This window comes from Lissotriton vulgaris, chromosome 6 (assembly GCF_964263255.1).
Source record: "Lissotriton vulgaris chromosome 6, aLisVul1.2, whole genome shotgun sequence".
In the NCBI taxonomy this organism is placed as follows: Eukaryota; Metazoa; Chordata; class Amphibia; order Caudata; family Salamandridae; genus Lissotriton; species Lissotriton vulgaris.
Window position 1 is genome coordinate 325,090,873 of NC_141694.1, and position 19,164 is coordinate 325,110,036.

Sequence of the window (19,164 nt, forward strand, 5' to 3'; positions counted from 1 at the left end):
CCCTGACCTGCCTCATGGTTGCCAAGGCAATATTTCTGAAAATATTGCCGTGCTACCGTAAGGCAGGTCATGGAGTCCTCGAGAGGTGGGATCCAGAGCAGACAAATCTGCTAAACAGTAGCTTTTTCCAATGGCAGGCCTCCGTTTCAAGAGGCCTGCCAATGGAAAAAAGGGGCGTGGCTTCATGCCATACTGAAATCCCCTGCTCACAATATCTCTTTGCCCGCAGCAGGGCCATGCCCTGCAATGCAGGCTTCGACCTAAAAAGGAAAAACGTTTTTAAAAACTATAGCATATACACACAAGAGCAAGCAGCAGGAAGGGTAAGTCTCAGAATCAATGCAACAGAATGGAAAAATGTGCAAAAGGCAAAGCAAAAAACAGGAAGTGTGTTTGGAAGGAAGAAACTAAAACAACAAGCTAGTGAGACAGAGAAAAAGGAAGCAACAGAAAACCAAACCAACAAACAAGTCAAGGGTGCAAGAAAGGAAGAAGCAGAAATAAGATGTGTAAATAAAAAACAGCAACACAGGGGCATGTGTCCAAGAAATGAAGTAAAAGAAAGTAGAATTAAATACTTAAACTTTGAGGAACAATGTGGTACAGGACCTTATAACTAAAGCAAAATCCAGGCATGAGTGATGACAAAAGCAAAGAACAAGTCAGAGAGTGTAGGTGCTTGTACATTCCCTATTCCTTTCCCCCACCATCCCCTGTACCCTCTCATTGCCCACCTCTAGTCCTCTGGAATTACATTACCTTATCACAGAAGACTTTAATCTGGCAGTAGGCCCGGTGGACTGGCTTGTTACTCCTGTTGTTGTAGCTGTAGGTGTCAATCTGAATGTTCAGGGGAAGCCCTTTCACCCCTTTCTGAGATGAAAAGTCCGTACTCAAGCAGTTCACAGAGATGAAAACCTACAAAGGCAATAAGAAGCATCACTTCCGAGTCAGAAGTTAGTTGGCACAAACATGATCACAACTATGACCTTCATTAGATGGCAATGGAACTAAGGCTAACAGCATTTTAATGAAGCCAGGATATTTTCAATTCAAGGCTCACGTAAAGCACAGAGTAGGTGCATCTGTCATCTATGGCGATTGTCATCCTGTTTTTCTAGTGTAGTAGTCGTCAGGGAGGACCTGGCTTGGCAGTTCGGGCTGGACTGTTCCCATTGTGTGCAGGGTCAAGACTGATTTGCATATAGCTGGATCCAAACTGGAATGGCATGGTGAGCAAAAAAAACGGCCCAGATCTCTGTACTGGGGTGAATGTAAGGCTGTGTTCTGCATTCGGTCCATGAATTTGTCTTTTTGTCGTTTTCAGGTTCGCCGCACACATGACAACCCCCCACCCCCATCCACCCCCCTCCCCCCCTGTGTTTCTAAGGAAGAGTGATAATTTTGCAGCCCCAGTCCCAACCCAGATACAAGAATTGACCAGATTGTCTGCTAATTCCTAGACCTTGGGACTATCAGTCTCCCACTCACCACCCTTCCACATGCAGAGCATTTCTTGTAGGAATGCTCACGCAGGTGAGTTCCAAATCTAAAACATGGGCCCTCTTTAAGAACAATGTCAAGAGCTAAATTTTAATGCGTTAGTGTTTACTCCAAACGTGGTCAATAAGTAGAGAATGTGCTACATGTCTTCATCTGATGAAAACCGACTCCCAAAACTAACTTGCCTCTTAGTACACTAATAGCATTGTCATAAGGGCATGGCAGAAATGTTTCTGAATTCATGTTTAAAAATCTCACTTAAAAAAAATACTTCACAATGCACAAATATAATCTGATGTACGAAGGAGTGTGTTAAAGAAAGATATATATATTTTTAATTCTGGAGATATCTTGACATATTGTGACATGATTTTTGTTGCAAGATTTACATGCCAAACATATTCAATGCTCGACTCGTGCACAGGGTCTTAAAGCCACAGTATGCCCTTGGCTAGACTCTGGCTCGCCCTCCCTGTTAATTTGTTGGCAAACCTACTACTTACTTTGCCTGCATATTCCATAAACGGTTGGTGGAGAGGTGAGAGATGAGTAGTCTACAGGAGGGTCTTTGAGTGGTAGATCGAAAGTAAACACATTCAGTAATGGATGGAGCTAGTGAGTCAACAGAGATACTGCTCAGTGAAGCATCCAGGCCACGTGGCCAGCCAAGATAAGCACCGGCTGACCAAGAGAGCTGCCTGTTCTGTTCTCCTGTCCACGGAGCAAGCAATGGAATGCAAACCCGTCGACTGTGCAAGCTGCTGCCATGCTGATGGCTGTGTGAGTCCGCGATTACTAATTGTGTCCTCGCAATGGAGCACATGTCGCCACTTTAAACTGCATCGGAAACACACTGGTGCCACCAAGTGGACACTTGAGTGTACTGAATATAGTAAACTGAATTAGTAGTATCAGACGAAGGTGCTTTAAACATATCCAAACTTATAACATTGTAAACGTTTGGCAAACCCCAAAATAAAATGGAACAGAGGGAGGGAGCGCGAGGCTACATGCCCCATCTACACAGCAGAGGTGTGCTATTTTGTGTATATTAAAAGCACATGTGTTTTAAAAGAAAGCAAAGAATGGTGATCAAAGTTTAAGAATATCGAGTCTGAAATGCATTTTGGGTTTCATGAAAACGATTTAAAATTTTCAAAAATAAAGTAGGAATTTGGACCTGAGATAGGAACTATTTAGTGTTCTGGACTTGTGGCACTATCATCTGTGACACTGAGCTACGTGAGCAGTTTAAGAAACACTGGTGAGAAACAGCATTGGTTCAAGAAAGTATCGAGATGCAAGCAAATACAAGAATTAGCATGTTGCTGAAGTGGCTGAAGTTGTAACGTACAGGTATTCAAATGATGTTTCTAAATTTGCATACATACTCTGCGAGTTGACATATTTGCCGAAAAGCATGCTTACCAGCTTCAACGGCTTTATGTATCACGTGCATCTATAACATCCTTAGGACACATGTTTAGCTCCTTTAACATATACAAGGAATTGCATAAAGCCCTTTGAGAGTTTTGAACACGAATCAATATACAAGCCTTTAAATGCAACAACTCTTCTGTATTGCACCTTTAAATGTAAATAGATACTTGTATAGCACTACTCACCCGCAAGGGTCTCAAGGCGCTTGTACGAATACCACTGTGGAACCCATCCTGGCTTACCCTGTAAGGCGTCCACTCCTGGGCACCCCCAAGGTGGAGGCCAGGCATCCTTAGCGTTGTGGGGGCCGTTGTGGAAATTAAGCAAGCTATTGCCCAGAGTTGCAGAGGGGGACTCCAAGATTGGAATAGGCACCGAGGCGAGAATTATCAGGTCTGTGGAATTTTTGAGCCCAAGACCCGGAATTGAACCCTGGTCCCGGGCTAGACCACTGCATCAGGGTCTGCCGCTCTAATCATTGAGCCACACTTCTTTGCAGTTGCTTTTCTGTCTTTGCTTTCTCTTTGGTGTTTACATGCCTGCATTGCGCTTGTTCTGGCAACAATAAGAGCACGGAGTAACACCTAATGTTCTTTTTTGACCCCTTATAGACATTATTTTTTGGTTACTAACGCTACCACTGATGTGCAACAGAGTGTTATTAGGTGGAACGTGTATTCCAGTCTGCCTTTCTTTATGAAGGCTTCTTTTCCAGTATTTCACGGTAGGCCATCCCTGGCTTCATGTGTGCTTCAGTGTGAAAGAGAAACTGGAATCTCTCGCCAGTGAATCTTTTGCTACCTGTATCTGGGATCATGCCAGTGTTTGCTCATCTCTTGCCAGTCCTGTTCTCTCCCACTTTGGTTTTAAACTGACTTGCATGAAAGTTATGTTTGATAGCAGGTTTTTTCACAGGTTTGGGTTTTGCTTCACAGGGAGCTCTACCATACCCACAAAAGAGATGCCACGAAAGATGCTGCATATCGGTTACAAAGGAGTAATTGTTTATTATACTAAAGATATTAACTTGTCAATTAGTATTCGGTGGTCTGTATTTGTCCCAAGTCCACAAACTGCATTATTTATAATTTTAGGAATTCACTGCTCTTCTAGGACTTCATCTCCCAGAAGTATAAATACAAAAAGATTCGTCATGCTTTTTCCAACACTAGACGAACCTACCATGATTCGTGAAGCAACGTTTTGTTTTAAGGTACCATTACATGGATTCCTTACATTGGTTGGTTCTGTTAACCTGCAAGTTAAAATCATCTCAAACTGACCCTGAACATCAGGTACCATGTGCATCACTAGATTCCACATGGTCCTGAAAGAGGTTCAGGTTAAAATTATATGCACAGAATACATTAATGTGCCATAAACTGCAATACGGAAATAGCAGTTCGATTTGAAAAGAATAACATGCAAAATACGAGCCTATCTTCTGGCTAAATGTGGTGCACGTGCTGTGGACAGGTGATAAGCTCATAAGAGGTTTCAGGGGTTGCAATCAGGTGTATAAGAGGATGGTACCATGCTTGTGTACTGGTCCGTTGATTCAGTCTTTAGTCTTTCATCTTACTTATGCGACATACTGAAACTGGGAAACCACGGTAGCAGACTTTACTGTCGTATTTAAAAACTGTGGGATAGTTAGTTCCATGTAGACACCAATTATTTTTGTCACAGTCTTTTCTCTAATCTTTTCTTAGAATCCACAGTTCTTATGTTGATTGTACCTCTCACAATGTTTGCTGGTGAGAAATCCGGATGAGACTTTCGGATTAGTGGGATAGTGTGACTGGTAAGGTTAGAAGGGCTGGGCATGCTGGTAGAACAGGTTGCAGTTCTTGCTGAACCTGGCAGCTGCATCAGACTTGGCAAAAAAAGACCCAGTCCTTTGGCATGCTGCCACTTCAGAGGCTTTGGAGCAGGAAGGAGAGAAGTGTCACACTTAGACCAAGATTCTGAGCAAATCCACTCCGAAGAGAAACAAAGACATCTGCCATGCCAATGTAGAAAGTAGATACAGTGTTCGGAGTAACCAATGTCATTTGTTAATTGAGACCCTTACAGGCGAGTAGTCACACTTTACAAGCCATCTGATTGATTGATTACATGATTTCAGACAGGCAATCAGGCCCCTTGCCAGATGTTCTGTGCTGCTGAGGGCAGGGAGTAGAGATGGGAGAGGATGCAGCAGTCTGCTGCTGGGCTAAAGAGCTCATTCTGTGCAGCTAGAACACAGAGGACAGACTGTAAATGTCACACAATCAGACTTTTGTGCGAGAGGCGACCTTATGCAACAGGGCAATTTAAGCTACGGAATGTCCCAATTATCATTGGCACCTGTGTAACACCTTCAATTTATTTATTATGCGCATATGATATACAGGGTCTTTCGAGGCTGAACAGGACCATTGTTTGAAGACACGCTGAGGGCATTGGCTGAAATGAATCCCCCTCCACCCCCCAACCCGCCTTCAGCCAAATCATGCATCAGACGTGCTCACTGGTGGTGTCCTGTCTTACAGCACTCACAATGCCAGCTTTCAACATAGAATTATCTTTATATGGGTCCCTCCCACCTCCCCCTCATCTCAATGCTTTTTTTTTTACATTACACAGGCCATTTATGCGCTTTACCAAAACCTGTCCCTCACCAAACTCATGTTGTTTCTATTAATGCAAATGTATAGTCTAGAGGACATGAATCAAGCCCAAGAAAGTGTAACACACAATATCTACACAATCACGATTAACGAGTCATTGATCATCAGGTTACAAAGTACATATTGAGATACTGAAGGTGACAGGAGATGTGTAGGTTTGTCAGTAGACATGTCGAAGGACACTGCTTTGAGTGCAGATACTTGCTGATCTGGTGCGGAGAGTGTCACATAAATCTCTGCTTGGATGAAGGCCGCCATGTGAAGGGCACGGAGACCTAACCAGAGGGTAGCATTGCCAGCCAGAGGTAGGGGTATCCAATATTTAACAGCAGAGGTGCAAAAGGATGGACAATGTAGTGACAGGTGAGGCAGGCTGGAAGCGCAGATGCAGGAGCTTAAAAAAAAAACAATGGCAAAGACAATAGGTCTCGCCTTCCAACAGTGTTATCCTACTATTTACATTTGTCAAAGCATTTTGCCAATGGTGTTCTGCATCAGCAAAAAGAAAAATATGCTCATTCACTAATGGGGAACAGAACTGGCAAAAAAGTAATAAAGCGCTATGTACATGTGCGAATGCATCACAATGCTATGAAGGGCCCTGCTTGACCACACATGCATTCCCGCATCATGGTGTAGTAGCTATTTCTTCTATTTCTTATTCATTGTTCCAAAAGGATTGATACAATCATGGAGTGATAAAACGAAGAAATTATAGAAACGGAGCCAAAGCATTTTTTTTTCAAGAAGTAGTGGTACGACTGCAGATTGCAGCTTAAGGGCACTCCAAAGTAGAACAAATATAATAACAGAAAACAACAGGGAGTGGGGGAGTGCGAGAACGGATCAGGCTGGGAGCAGGGGCGGCCTTAGGCATGTTCAAGCTGTGGAGGTTTGATAAATCAAGCAAATATGGATGAGGGCGGGCAGACGAGGCAACAAACAATCTTGGGGGAAGTAACAAAGAGCATAGAGGGCAGTTAAGATGAAAGCAAGAAAACGTATGCGCTTTCATGGAGTGCTGACAGCAGAAAAAAGTAGCTCCATACTGTGGAAAGATACGTTTCCAATAAAACAGGATGGTAAAGAAGCTATGCTTGGGGAGCAAACACAAGAAAAGGAAGGAAAGCCATTGATTAAAATGCAAACAACCTAAATTGAAAAGCAAGCCAACCATGGCAGGACAATGGGCTGACTTAAAGCCTGCTCTAGTACTGGTACTGTTCACAAATGATCTTCAACAGCCACTACTGCTCGTCTTGGCATGTAAGCCCCCCATTATAATGTGCCCGTAGAACGCCTTCTAAATAGAGCGGCTACCTGAACAGTATTTTACTGTTGTGGTCAGTACTTATGTTAAGAGGGATACAAATTTTGGAACAAAATAGTGGTCAGTAGTTATTCCCGTTGAAATGCATGAATAGAATATTCATGTGTTTTAGGATCATTAAACCTACTTAATCTTTTCCATATTACAAATCAATACAGAAGATTTTAACCGAAATATGTTTTAATAATTCTAGTTCCTGGCCTGCCAGAATCTCAGAAGTTGAACAACTAACTGGTATGTATCAATGAAAACTGGGGCACCCCTCTACTTGTAGTATGTCTACCTTTAAACTTTAGTATGTTATGGCATCATAATTACACATCCACAACCTAGTGTAACAAACTAAAAGTTAAATCAAAAAGAATGTAGCGCATAAACAAAGCTAAGAATGGTGTCGTTCAAATACAATAAAACGAAAGTGAATGCAATGGCTTCATGTGGTTCGGATGTAAATGCTGTGTAAAAAGTCAAGACTGTCGATAACCAGAAGAGGGCGACCAAGACCACAGTTACTCTTCTGGAAGAGCTTAAACCACTGAGCCGACATTAGCAAACATCAATCTTTTTACTCCCAGTCTAAACTACATTTTCAAACAAGCAGTGCAAGCCTGTTGGTCTGAACTTGGCAGGCATGATTTCTTTTTAATTATGTATTTATTTTAAGGATATTCAACATGCTAACACATAAATTGGCAAACATTTTGAAAATAAAGGAGTGGCCATAAAGCCCAGGATTCTGTCTCTGGCACCGAAGTGCACTTGGTTTCAAGGGGCTGTGCGCACAACATAGGCTAAAATGGCATTACTCGAAGTACAAGACAGTCAATGATTGGAATGGGGCTTTGTGCCAAGCGCTGCCTCTTCGGCACTTCATAACTCCCCTTTAAACATCTAAAAAAGGTAAAAAACAGGAAAGCTTCTTAGTCTATCGCCGATGACCTGGCATATTTACAAGGCTGCCACTGGATTCAAGCTAGCCTGGCTGAAAAGGGGTGTTACCCCGAAACTAGTCCCAGGATGCTTGTTTCTGGGTCAGGGAAAACCTGGCTTGGCAGCTGTTCCCATGAGACAAAGGTTCGAGCCAGATTTGCATATGGCTGGGTCTGAACTTGGGAGGCGAAGTGAGCTAAAGTACGATGATGGATTCAACCCAGATCTGTGACTGAGGGTGACTGTAAAGTTTCAGCACTCCGTCCATCTCCTTTTGTTTGCTTTGTTCGGCCTAAGTTGGCAGGGTATGCCCAGACGTGGGTCCCTTGCTCACTTTACCACTGCATTCAAGCTGACCTGGCTGATGAGGAGTGTTACCCCTAAACCGGTTGTTTCCAGGAAGACCTGGCTAGACAGTTCGGGCTGGACTATTCCCATGAGGCACAAGTTCAAGACTGATGTGCATATAGTTGGGCCTAAACTGATGTGGGGAAGTGAGCTAAAGAATGATGATGGATTCAACCCAGATCAGTAACTTCTTGACCCCAGATCAGTGACTTACAGACCTTTGTTTTCCTGACTGAGCACTAACATTAAGAAATAAGTTAAATATACAGGCAAACCTTTACTTAAAGGATAACTGAAGTTAAAGAAAAAAGTAACAAAGTTATCTTGCACCGCCTAACTTTAGCAACACCTTTATTTTTAAAAGACATCTTGCAGTAAAAGTGTAAAAAATGATAAGGTCTCTTCAAAATGAAAAAGTGTGTTTCATTAACATGCAGAACCGTTTCACAATAATACATCACATTATATCAGTACATAGTACATTGAGAAGCATCTTTTAAGCAATAGTTTTCCAAACATGAGTTTACAAACATTAATTTGTCGTTCCCCACCCTGACAATAATGTCAATAGTGAACTAAGATGCAAATCACGTGTTAAGTGCACACTTTGGGCAGTGTTCCTATTATACATGAACAGCATTATAGTTTATTGAATCAAACACAGAAGGCTTTGTACAATACACATCCAGATATCATGTATTTTTATGTCCTCTTATATGATATAATGAAGAAAATGACAGGAAAGGGAAATTAAACAATTGCCTAGGATCACACGGTTTGGTAAAGTGTGAAAACCAGCATTAATCCAAGATTTTCTGGTTTCACATAGTGCAATTCAGTCATTGGATGTATATGCTTCACCCCCTACACCCACCTTACTGGCACACCGTACCCAGACCACCACCCTGCTGGCAACAATGCATACTTCGGTCACATCACAGACAAATCCTTTTGGCCCCTGGGAAAATGTTTGCGAGTATACATGCTCTATACAGATCTTCCAAACACAAGCTGGAAACCCTCTCTGTGCACAGGTTTCCACTCCAGCTCACCTGGTGTTCAACCCTGTGATATCGGCTCCTCACTTGGGTACCATGTGAAGGGAGCCGATATTAGATGACACATGGTTACAATGTGTGTGCTGGCAGGTCTGCGAAAAGCATACCAGACTATGTTTAATTAGGTGCCAAAATAAATATGAGCAAAGGGACAAATTTTAAAATGGTGCTCTAAGGGGTTAAAGTCTTTTGAAACATCGTGAATGGGAGTACAACGCCGCATACAGAGCTATTCAAAGGTGACTAAGGGGTTTGATACAGTTTTCCTGAGATTACTTCACTGTTATGGGTGTCTTATGGCATGAAACTAGGGCAGGATTTACCATTGCTCTTTCCTTCTCCCTTGTGTGAACCATTTTTGAGACTCTCCTAAATACCAGGTACCAAGACTGTGTTAAGGCAGGGCATAACTTTTTGTAAACCAGGGCGTCGTTCTTACGTAAACCAGTCCTCTGACTGCTTTAACCCCTTTGATGCTCATGACGAGCTCAGATCGTCATGAGGTACACCTCTCATACACTCATGACGAGCTCAGCTCGTCATGAACAATGGGAATCAATGATGGTCAGCGCACAGGGTAAATCTGCACCGCAACGAGGAAAACACTTTTGTGATCAAGATCCCAATTTTGAACCAGTTCCACTGCTATAAGCTAAGAAGAGTGGCAGCAACCACCAATGAAAAAGTGTGGCTTGCTGCATGACTTTTCTACTAGGGTCCTCTAGAAAACAATTGGGTTTTGATTCAATAATGTTCTTGTTCATTTTTGTAAAGCGCGCAAATGTCCTGAGGGGTCTTGGCACTGAGGAGTCAGAGGTGTTTACTATGTCAGTGTAAAAAGGGAGCTATCTGGAATTAAGTAGTAAAAGCCACGTTTTGAGGTCTTTCCTGAATCTAATCGCTTCTAAAACCAGTACATACTATAACCGCACATTCAAAGACTTCGGTAACATCCGGAGATGCAATGTGTTATCAGGAGGAGATGGCTGTACGAGAACACATTTTGACAGATCAAATTCGAATTCCATATAATGTGCTGCACTGAAAGGATGTGGTTGTTAAAAACAATAACAAGAATGTACAAGGGGAGCAAAAATTACTAATAATATCTAAGGAAACAGTGAAGGATGCTATAAAGCTTTTTGGTTCAACGGAGTCCCATCACCCACATTGGCAAGATAACTGGCTCACACTTTAATGTATAAGCTTTTGCCCCCTTTGTCATTTGTCGACTAACCCCAAGTCAAGAGGGTTACTCTGCCAGTTTTGTTTTTAAACCAACAGTCCTAAGCATGTAGGAACTTGCAGGTCATACTTTTCATAGAAAAAATGAAACAAGGCCTAGGACATTTGGGGCGGATTTAGAATTTGACAGACAGTATACAATCCATCTGGGTGACACAAGATATTACCTCCGCAATCTCAACTGTACTTTGTTCTTCAAATTTAGATATGGCCACTGGTCTGGGAGTCATCGGGGATGGCAGTTCCCTTCAAGGTACAAAAAGTTTGGTGGAAGGACGCTATAGGTTCTGATGAACATTCACCAAACTTTTAATTTTCTTTGTTTTTCAGAAGCAAATTCACAAGTGGATTTTTTATTTTTTAAAACAATATACTAATGAGCTTTAACCCCTTCGGCGCTGCCCAAATTCTCCTGCTGTGCGGGAGAATGAATAAGTGGGCGGGATTCGGACAGCCCCCAGCCGTCCTTAGCACACGCCCACCGTAACGTTGGACAGCCGGGGGCACCGAAGAGGCTAGACCCTGGTAGTTTTCTCTCCGCATGTGGGAGTCATTATTATTTTTTTGGCCCTCATCCCCAAGTTTTTCCTGTCAGTGATGAACAGAAACGTTACCATCTGCTGTAAATAGAGTGAGCAGTCAGATGGCGTTACTCTGACAGCCCCATGTCCATGGGGCCATCAGAAAAGACTTTTGTTCAAAAGATTTAATGCGGGCACTGCAAATAAAAAAAGATAGTTTGCATGTCTGTAAATGAGAGGGCAGACTAAGAGTTAGGTAGACAGTGTACTCCGTCGCGTATGTGATGGAGTACCCAGTCAGTCAAACTGTAAATCAGCCACCTTGTCCCACAAAAAGAGGTCTGGCTGAAACACAACCTTTTGACATGGGCGCAGTTTATCCTAATGTCTGTGTTGAATGCAGAAACCCCCATTTGGCGACCAAGTCCTTTGTGCGGAATCCCTTTGTCAGTTTCTTTAAATTCCAATCTACATGGAATCTGTGCACTTAAAAGCCCTACTGGTGGATGGGAAAAAACACAAAAAGGCACAAAATAATTATATTCATTCACCCCTACCAGAGCGGTCAATGTGCCTACAGATACAAACCTATAGGGTCACATGCCTTACCCCAACCAAACAGGTGGGCTGACATTGGAGCGTCAGGGTGTTTTGTTGAAGGGGGAGGTATTTACCCTTAAAGAAAAGTACACGTCATTTGATGAAGTTCCCAATAAAGCTACAACCTTACTCTTTCATCCTCACCGCTTTCTTTCCTCACCTCATGATACATGCTTCTGTGCCTGGCTTTGGTAGGCTTCTTATGTTATAACTACAAAAATGGGTTTACAGTAGCGGCTCCTCCGTAGGGGCGTTTGGTCGTCGCCCCCTGCTCTCTCGCAGTGCGAGCAGCAGAAACATAAAATGGTAAAAACTACCATTTTATGTTTCTGCTTCTCGCACTGTGAGAAAGCAGAAATGCCTGGTTGGGGGCGGGAGGGTGGGCAGTCCTGCTTGAGTGCAGGGGGGAGTGGATTGCCCACTGTTGTGGGTACTGACTGTTTGGTCAGCCCTGGAACCGACAAAACAGTCAGTACCCACAACAGTGGGTAAGCCGCTTCCCCCCTGCCCTCAAGCAGGACGGCCCACTCTCCCTTTTTCTTTATGAAGGAGAAAATGGCACGGCTGGGGCGCTCTCCCCTGCGCCTCACCAATCACAACGCTGACATTGCAGCATTGTGATTGGCTCCCTTGTTAAGTCGCGGCCGGCGGCATCATGACTCACGGGCCGCGAGTTCGCCAGCCGCGACTGCATCTGAGGCAGGTTTTTTACCCTTTTGGCACGAGGTTCATTGTTCCTATTGATGACACCCCAGAGTGATAATTTTTCTGAAGCCTTCTTTGCCTCTGCTTGCACGCTCATTATCTTCTGCCGCTGAGCGTTTTTCACTTCCAAAGGAATCTTGAGTGGCGCAAGTTTGACGGGTCGCTTTAACGCCACGCTGCCCATGGTTTTCACCTCAGTTGAGGAGGTTGGCGTTTGCATGGCAGTCAGGCCTTTGGTTTGTTTGCGAGTTCCCAGCACGTGCTCCTCCTGGCTGTTGTTAATCTGTAAACAGCCGGCATTGACCTTACAATCAGGATCGTTATCGCTACATGTTTTTTCTGTTATCTTAAGGGGAAGTTTCATGTTTATAAATGACTCTATATACATTGCTCCACTCTTGCTGTGTTGGGAATTTCCTCGCAGGTATCTGCAGCCCGAGGCTCCCCGCACATTGTGCCCTCATCTCAGGGCGTTAAAAGTTACTAAGTCCCGGGGGAGAGACCCTACCCTATCAGGCCTGGTGGAAGTGAGCGAGGGAGACGGTGTACTGTATATGAGTACAGAATGTTCAGAAGCGTTAGGCGAGTCATTTTCTTTAGTTTTCTTTTTGTAATAATAAGCTCTTTGCTAGATGGTAGGAAGTTGCACAGATTTGTGTGCCTGTGTAAGCGCGCGCATGTATGACAGAGTATGTGTGCATGCTCTGGCTTTCAAATATGGCTCTTTTAAACGTGATTCAAGAAAATTTAGAAACATCTCTGATTAATGAAACTTAAACTGTGACTATGGAAAAGAAGAACACGCCCTAATGACAATGCTACTTGTGTGTGGCCTAGTATTTTATGATGCATTAAGCAATATTAAGATGAAGCAACCTTATTTTTGATTAAATCAAGCATAATGTCTTTCTACAGAGCAAACGCTCCGAAACTTGTGTATTTTAAGGAGCACTCCTATGTGATAACGAAGGAATGGGAGTGTTGAGGAAATATATTTGCCTAGGATCACCCATTTTAGTCAAGTGGGGAAACCGGAATTGGTCCTAGCATTTTTGCTTCTACATTGGGCTGTTCAGAACTTGAGAGAGTGTGGCTGCCTCGCTCATACCCTGAAAGTTGAAAAGAACTGTTACGCCACACCACTTTCAAAAGTCACCAGCCAAAACTGTTTACATCAATATTACAAGATAACTCTGTTTTAAGGATTTCCACAATAAAACTTGGTATTGCGCAATGTCCGAGCACACCGAAATTTATGATAAAATGAATTACTGTAAGAGTGCACACGTTTATAGATCAGACTGTGCAGAAACCATCTATTCTGCAATCAGTCTACAGTAAGAAAGACTTGGAAACATGACTAGAACAGGTACATTTTATTATTTATTTATTTTTTTGTGTTTTATAGAGCGCGAACATGACCCGTGAGGGTATCAGAGCGCTTTACACGGTATACATTGTTGAGCAAACAAAAGATTAAGGTGCAGGGACAAACAGATCCACACGAATGGTTGCACTCATTGTCATAGACAGAAACAAAAGCAAGGTTCCAAATGTATTCGTCGTGGTTAGCTTTTGATATGTGTGGCGGTAGTCTTAGATTAGTCCCACTCAATGAGGAGGTTCTGGGCAGACCTTAGGCGAAGAATTTACCCATGAGGAAGGTTTTCGTCTCAGTTTTGAAGCGTGCTAGAAGAGGGATTTTTCTGATGGAGGGTGGAAGAGAGTTCCAGATTCGTGGTGCTGCTCCGGTGAACGCCCTGTTATAAGTTCTTTTTTTTTTTGAAGGAGGCAGGTGTGATCTAGCGTTTGGTTCGAGATTGGTGCAAACCTTCAGCTACAACAAATACTGTTCATTCAAAGGCAAACTTAAACATGCATTGGGAAAAACCAATAGGTTGTGCATATGCCAGATCTATTTTTTTAATTTTAGACATGCTGCACAGCAGCATAGGCTGCTGTGCAGCATTGCATAAAATAAATAAAAAAGTGTGATGACACTGCCAATGTTGACAGTGTGATAGCGCTTTTTATCATTAAGCCAGTTGCACAGCAGCCTGCGCTGCTGTGCAATATGTCTAATAGTGAAGAAGTGGGAACAACACCAGGGAGGTGTATACGAGAGGGAAGGAGCAGCAACAGACAGTGGGGGGAGTGCATGGGGGACAACACAAGCAAGCTGCGGGGAAGGGAAGGGAGAAGAAAGAACGGGAGGAGGGTGTGTGGAGGGGAAACAACATGAGAATGCTGCGGCGGAGGAGGGATAAGCAACAATGAACCGCAGGAGGAGAGCTGGGAGGGCAAAGACTGCACAGTGCCATGCACTCTTCTAGAATGCAGGGCAAAAAGTTAAAAAAAATACCTGCAGCAGCACGCGGCCAGTGGAAGGACACTGGTCACAAACAGGAAGCGGTGATAGGTTTGTGTTCCACAGCAGAACAGAAGCCCGGGAAGAAAGCAGAAGGAGGCAAGCAGGGAGGGGAAAGCAGAAGGTGTGACCAATAAGAAGCAAGGAAACAAGAGTGATGTGGAAGCCAACTAATGGTAAGTATTGATAGATAATGCATGGACTCAAAGCCAATTTTTACATTTAAAAAGAAAATATTTACAGTAGATTTCACTGACCGCGCATTCACGCTGTTCAGGTGAAAACCAAAAAAATGTCTTGAGATATTTACTAACCAAACCAAAACAACACTTAGAATATCTACACACACGACACTAAATGTCAGTAGCTGTCACAGAGCTGATGCAGTGTTCAATGTTTCTGCATCCTGAGCCTTTTACCTAAGCTTGAAATGCTTCCCAGTACTTTAACCTGATTTTTTAAACACTGTTTTACACGTTTACTGTAAAATGGCTTGATGCCTCTTCAAGAACACTGATCTAAATTAAGCAGTGTTGTGTCAGGTAAGAAGAGAACACCTAAGTAAAATACGCAGAGCAGTTTGAGTGACACGCTGGGAGCAACATTTTCACCACACCCATCCTAAAAATACTACCTGTGAAAAAAAACACAATCACAGAAAGGTGCAGAGCATCTTCATCCAGTCGAGCAAGATTCCTCCCTAGTTGTGTCACCTGGATTTCTTCTCACAGCAGTTCCTCATTCTTGATGACACTGAAGTTTACCTTTGCTGTCTCTATGCCTCTAGGCAATCAGAGACAGGTGGGCTAAAACATGCAAACTTCATATATCCTTTGGTTCAACTAGATGTTTCAGCGGATTAATGCTCCTAGACACTTTACCTCAAGAGACGAGAAATCCGAAACCTGTCGACAGGCGTCACCTGGTGCCTTTGGGAAAGTCTCGCTGAGCCTTTCTAATATCTAGTCAAATCTGATTTTCTTTTTTTTTTTTAAAGTTGCATTGTTCTTGGAACGTGACTGTACAGTTAGCAAGTATTCACGAAGATAGAAGGCGGCAAAGGGTGACACCAAAAATACAGCCTGTTCTGGTGGAGGAACGCCTGCAACAGGAAAATCAGGTTGTTCCTCGTCAGACAAACCTGGTAAAACTAGGGCAGGTGCCGCATCATGAAAGCACTAATAATTTTAAGGATCATGCTTTTCAGTTTACTGATCAATTATATCTCCGGCTCTCATTTCCATCACTCCCCTAACTGGGCATTGCAAACCACCCTGTCTTAGTAGCCATGGATGCTAAACCAGTAGTCCATCCCTGGCTTTATTTACAAAAGTATGAGTTGTTGAAGCTAAACTGGCCGGGTATTTAAGCAGTGTGGTGAAGTACAAAAGGCTGCTTCCCGGTCTAGATTGGTCTCCAGTAGACATGGGAACATTTTTATTACACAGGTGAAATTTTCAAAGTCATGGATTTCACGCTGTGTAAAATTTGTGAAATTTCACAGCATTTCACACTGCAAAATTCTGCATATTTTTTACTCGCTAGAAACTGGTTTGTGCAGAAAATGTCATCTTTTAGTGGCATTTTCTGCACAAAGCAGTCTCCTGCCATCATTTCATCAGGCTTACATTTTTATGCACACAAAAATCAAACAAAACACTGGCTAACCACATTTCATGATAGAGATTTTGCATAATCTCATGAATTTTTCACAAAATTTCAAGACATTTTGCAGGTGATGCTTGGGGAGGGAGAGAAATCATGCAATTTCACTCACCCCAGGTCTAGACCAGGGCCCCCTGCAGCTACCAAGCAACCCTGGACTTAAAGGTGTCAATTCTCAACAAAGTATGCACAATACAGGTTGCTAAGGCTACATTTCTGCACGGAACTGCCAGTGTTAAGGTAGCAGAGGTGCTGGAAGTCTTGACTGGTGGCTCCAGAAGGAAGGGACATGGTACCAGTGGGCCTACTGTCGCACTTCCTTCGCAGTGACAGAACGGCCCTAGCGATGCAGACCAGCAGAGTTGCCATTACCTGCCAGCACTACCTGCAAAGAGACTGGCCCTTGTTTACCCTAGAGGGTTCACTATAGTAATGATGGAGGGCAAGGTAACAAGGAGTTCTATACTGGTGGCACAGAAATAATGCCTTATGGTTCGGGCGAAAAGTATAAAAACTGCCATGTTTTCTACACTCCCCAACCTCACGATAATTGATTATACCTATACTAGTCCGGTTTATACATACTATTAAAAGCCATTTGCTAGGGGTGGAAATTGAGGGTAAATGAGGGGACTTGTTTAGCAATGGTATCTGAAATGTTTGGAGGTTGATGCATCAAGCAAGAGTGATCATCCTATCAGGATATTAAAAAAAATCAATAAACATCATTTGAGGTAGTGTCTATACAAATAAGGGTTTGCTGGATTCTACCCGAAACGAGTACGTTTATAGCACCCTTTTTTCGTGCTTTTCATTGAACGGACAATGTTTATTGTAGCTTCCAATTATCATCATAACGTATATAGACTACAAACCTGCGCTCTTGATGCTTACGAAGGGGGCTGTGATCAGAGCTGTCAAGTACTTGATGATTAAACCTAAAGGTTGGCAATCGCATTTCACGAAAAACACAATGTACAGCGTTAATTCGCTATTTTATACCAAGTGACACTGGTGCAGTTATACCCATGTATAGATAATCTAAGCACCTATTGGGCGTGGACCACCGTATATAGTCCATAACATGGTGTTGATTCACAAGAATTATTCAAATTAAATGTAGGATATTTAATTTGCAGGAACCTCTGGCGGCTGCCTCTGTGTATGGTTGCAAAGTTTCAGGTTATGCCAGGCAGCACTAGCCTTTTTGCTTCTAAATGACCATATTAAGAGCAGTACTTGTGTTTGATATGCCACGAGTGTGCTCAAACACAAGACACAGGTGCAGTGCTTTTGAGCTCAAACTGGTGGATTTCAACGTAAGAGGGCAAGAGGGCTTTCTAATGTATCTGGAATATGGGAAGTGGCTAATTGCCACCACAACACCCTAGAGCACTCCATTAACGCTACAACACTCCCACCGTAGAAAGCAGTCCCCTACTCCGCTCACACCAATGGCTGCAGGGCACTACAAGAATTATAACTGCATCGCACCATTTCTGCAACACTTTTAGACTTTAGACTCAGAGGAAGCCATGATGGTGCACGGTTACTTGCTTTTTTTGGGGGGGGGCACACACTTCTGCTTACCACCTGCTTTGTTTTTCCAGAGCGTGTTTGCATCCCAAACAGCAGGGTCAGTGGTGACTAAATGAAGCCTTAACGCTGCAATGGTACATGCAGTTTGAGAGATGCATGCTCTTTGTACACATGAACATGGAGCTGCCGACCCACAGACTCAGCACTGGGCTGAGGCTGTGAAAACTTCAAGTTAAGAACGAATACTTCAAAACTTCCATCTCTTCAAAACCCCTTAATGCCTGCTAGGCCTAAAGCCATTACCCAATAGAACTAACTCGGCCCCTAAGATAGCACAGTCGGTAAATTGCATAACGCACATTTATGAATTAAATCAGATTTGATACTAGAGAAGTTGGCTGAGTACTTTGTTCCAAGAGGAAGACTGAGGGGAAATAAAATGAAAGGCACTGTACTAGGTAACAGCACCACAGAGTAGCAAGTCAGTCAACAATCACTATGTAAAAACACATTTGCGATGCGACTTGCAATAGCAGCCTGTGAATAACACCAAGATGGATCTACAAATTGTACACAGCAATTAATCAGTATGTGTGTAACTACAACTCTTATTCAAGAGGTGGCACCTGGCTACCACAGAGACTTCCCCCACAAGTCACCCCATCAGAAACATCTACCATCGAGTCTGGACACTACTGTGGCTCAGAGGCGCTAATGCTCTTAGCTCTTATGATCATGGTAAACTTTGTCAGATATGTACCATCTGAACGCATCACATCCATCACAAAGAGAAAGTTCAACACAACCGAGCTTTCGAAGGACGCCTGATACTTCTAACTATTTCGGAAACAGTCTTGGTTGACCTGGATACCACAACCACTTGCGTTTCTCCAAAAAAGGATTCAAGCTTAAATCTTTTTAGGATGAGAAATTGGCAAATAAATGCACATCCATCACATCCGCTGCAGTTGGTCTGCCGACACTCAATCAGTCAATCGAGGCATTCCAACCAGTGTTTGGGGAAAACGTCTGCCTATAACCTCCCCCATGTGCAAGTTTCAATGGCTGCTAAAAAGTTTATATATATTTTTTTAAGTAATAAACATAATAGTGAATGTATATTTACGCATCATATATATGCTTATGTCTGGCCATGTGAATATTAATAATACATGTGGGTATATGTAGATGGGTTTATGCTTTGTATAAGGATATGTGTATATATATATATGTGTTTACA

General features: G+C 43.0%; 1 protein-coding gene across 3 annotated transcripts in view; it reads right to left on the reverse strand.

Moving 5' to 3' along the window:
* GRHL1 (grainyhead like transcription factor 1) overlaps positions 1–19,164 on the reverse strand; it is a 98,263-nt gene that overhangs the window by 47,382 nt on the left and 31,717 nt on the right. For all 3 annotated transcript variants that reach the window (XM_086926353.1, XM_086926354.1, XM_086926355.1), the window contains exon 9: positions 760–918. In XM_086926353.1, coding sequence (XP_086782479.1) covers positions 760–918 — 159 coding nt within the window. The remainder of the gene's footprint in view (positions 1–759; positions 919–19,164) is intronic.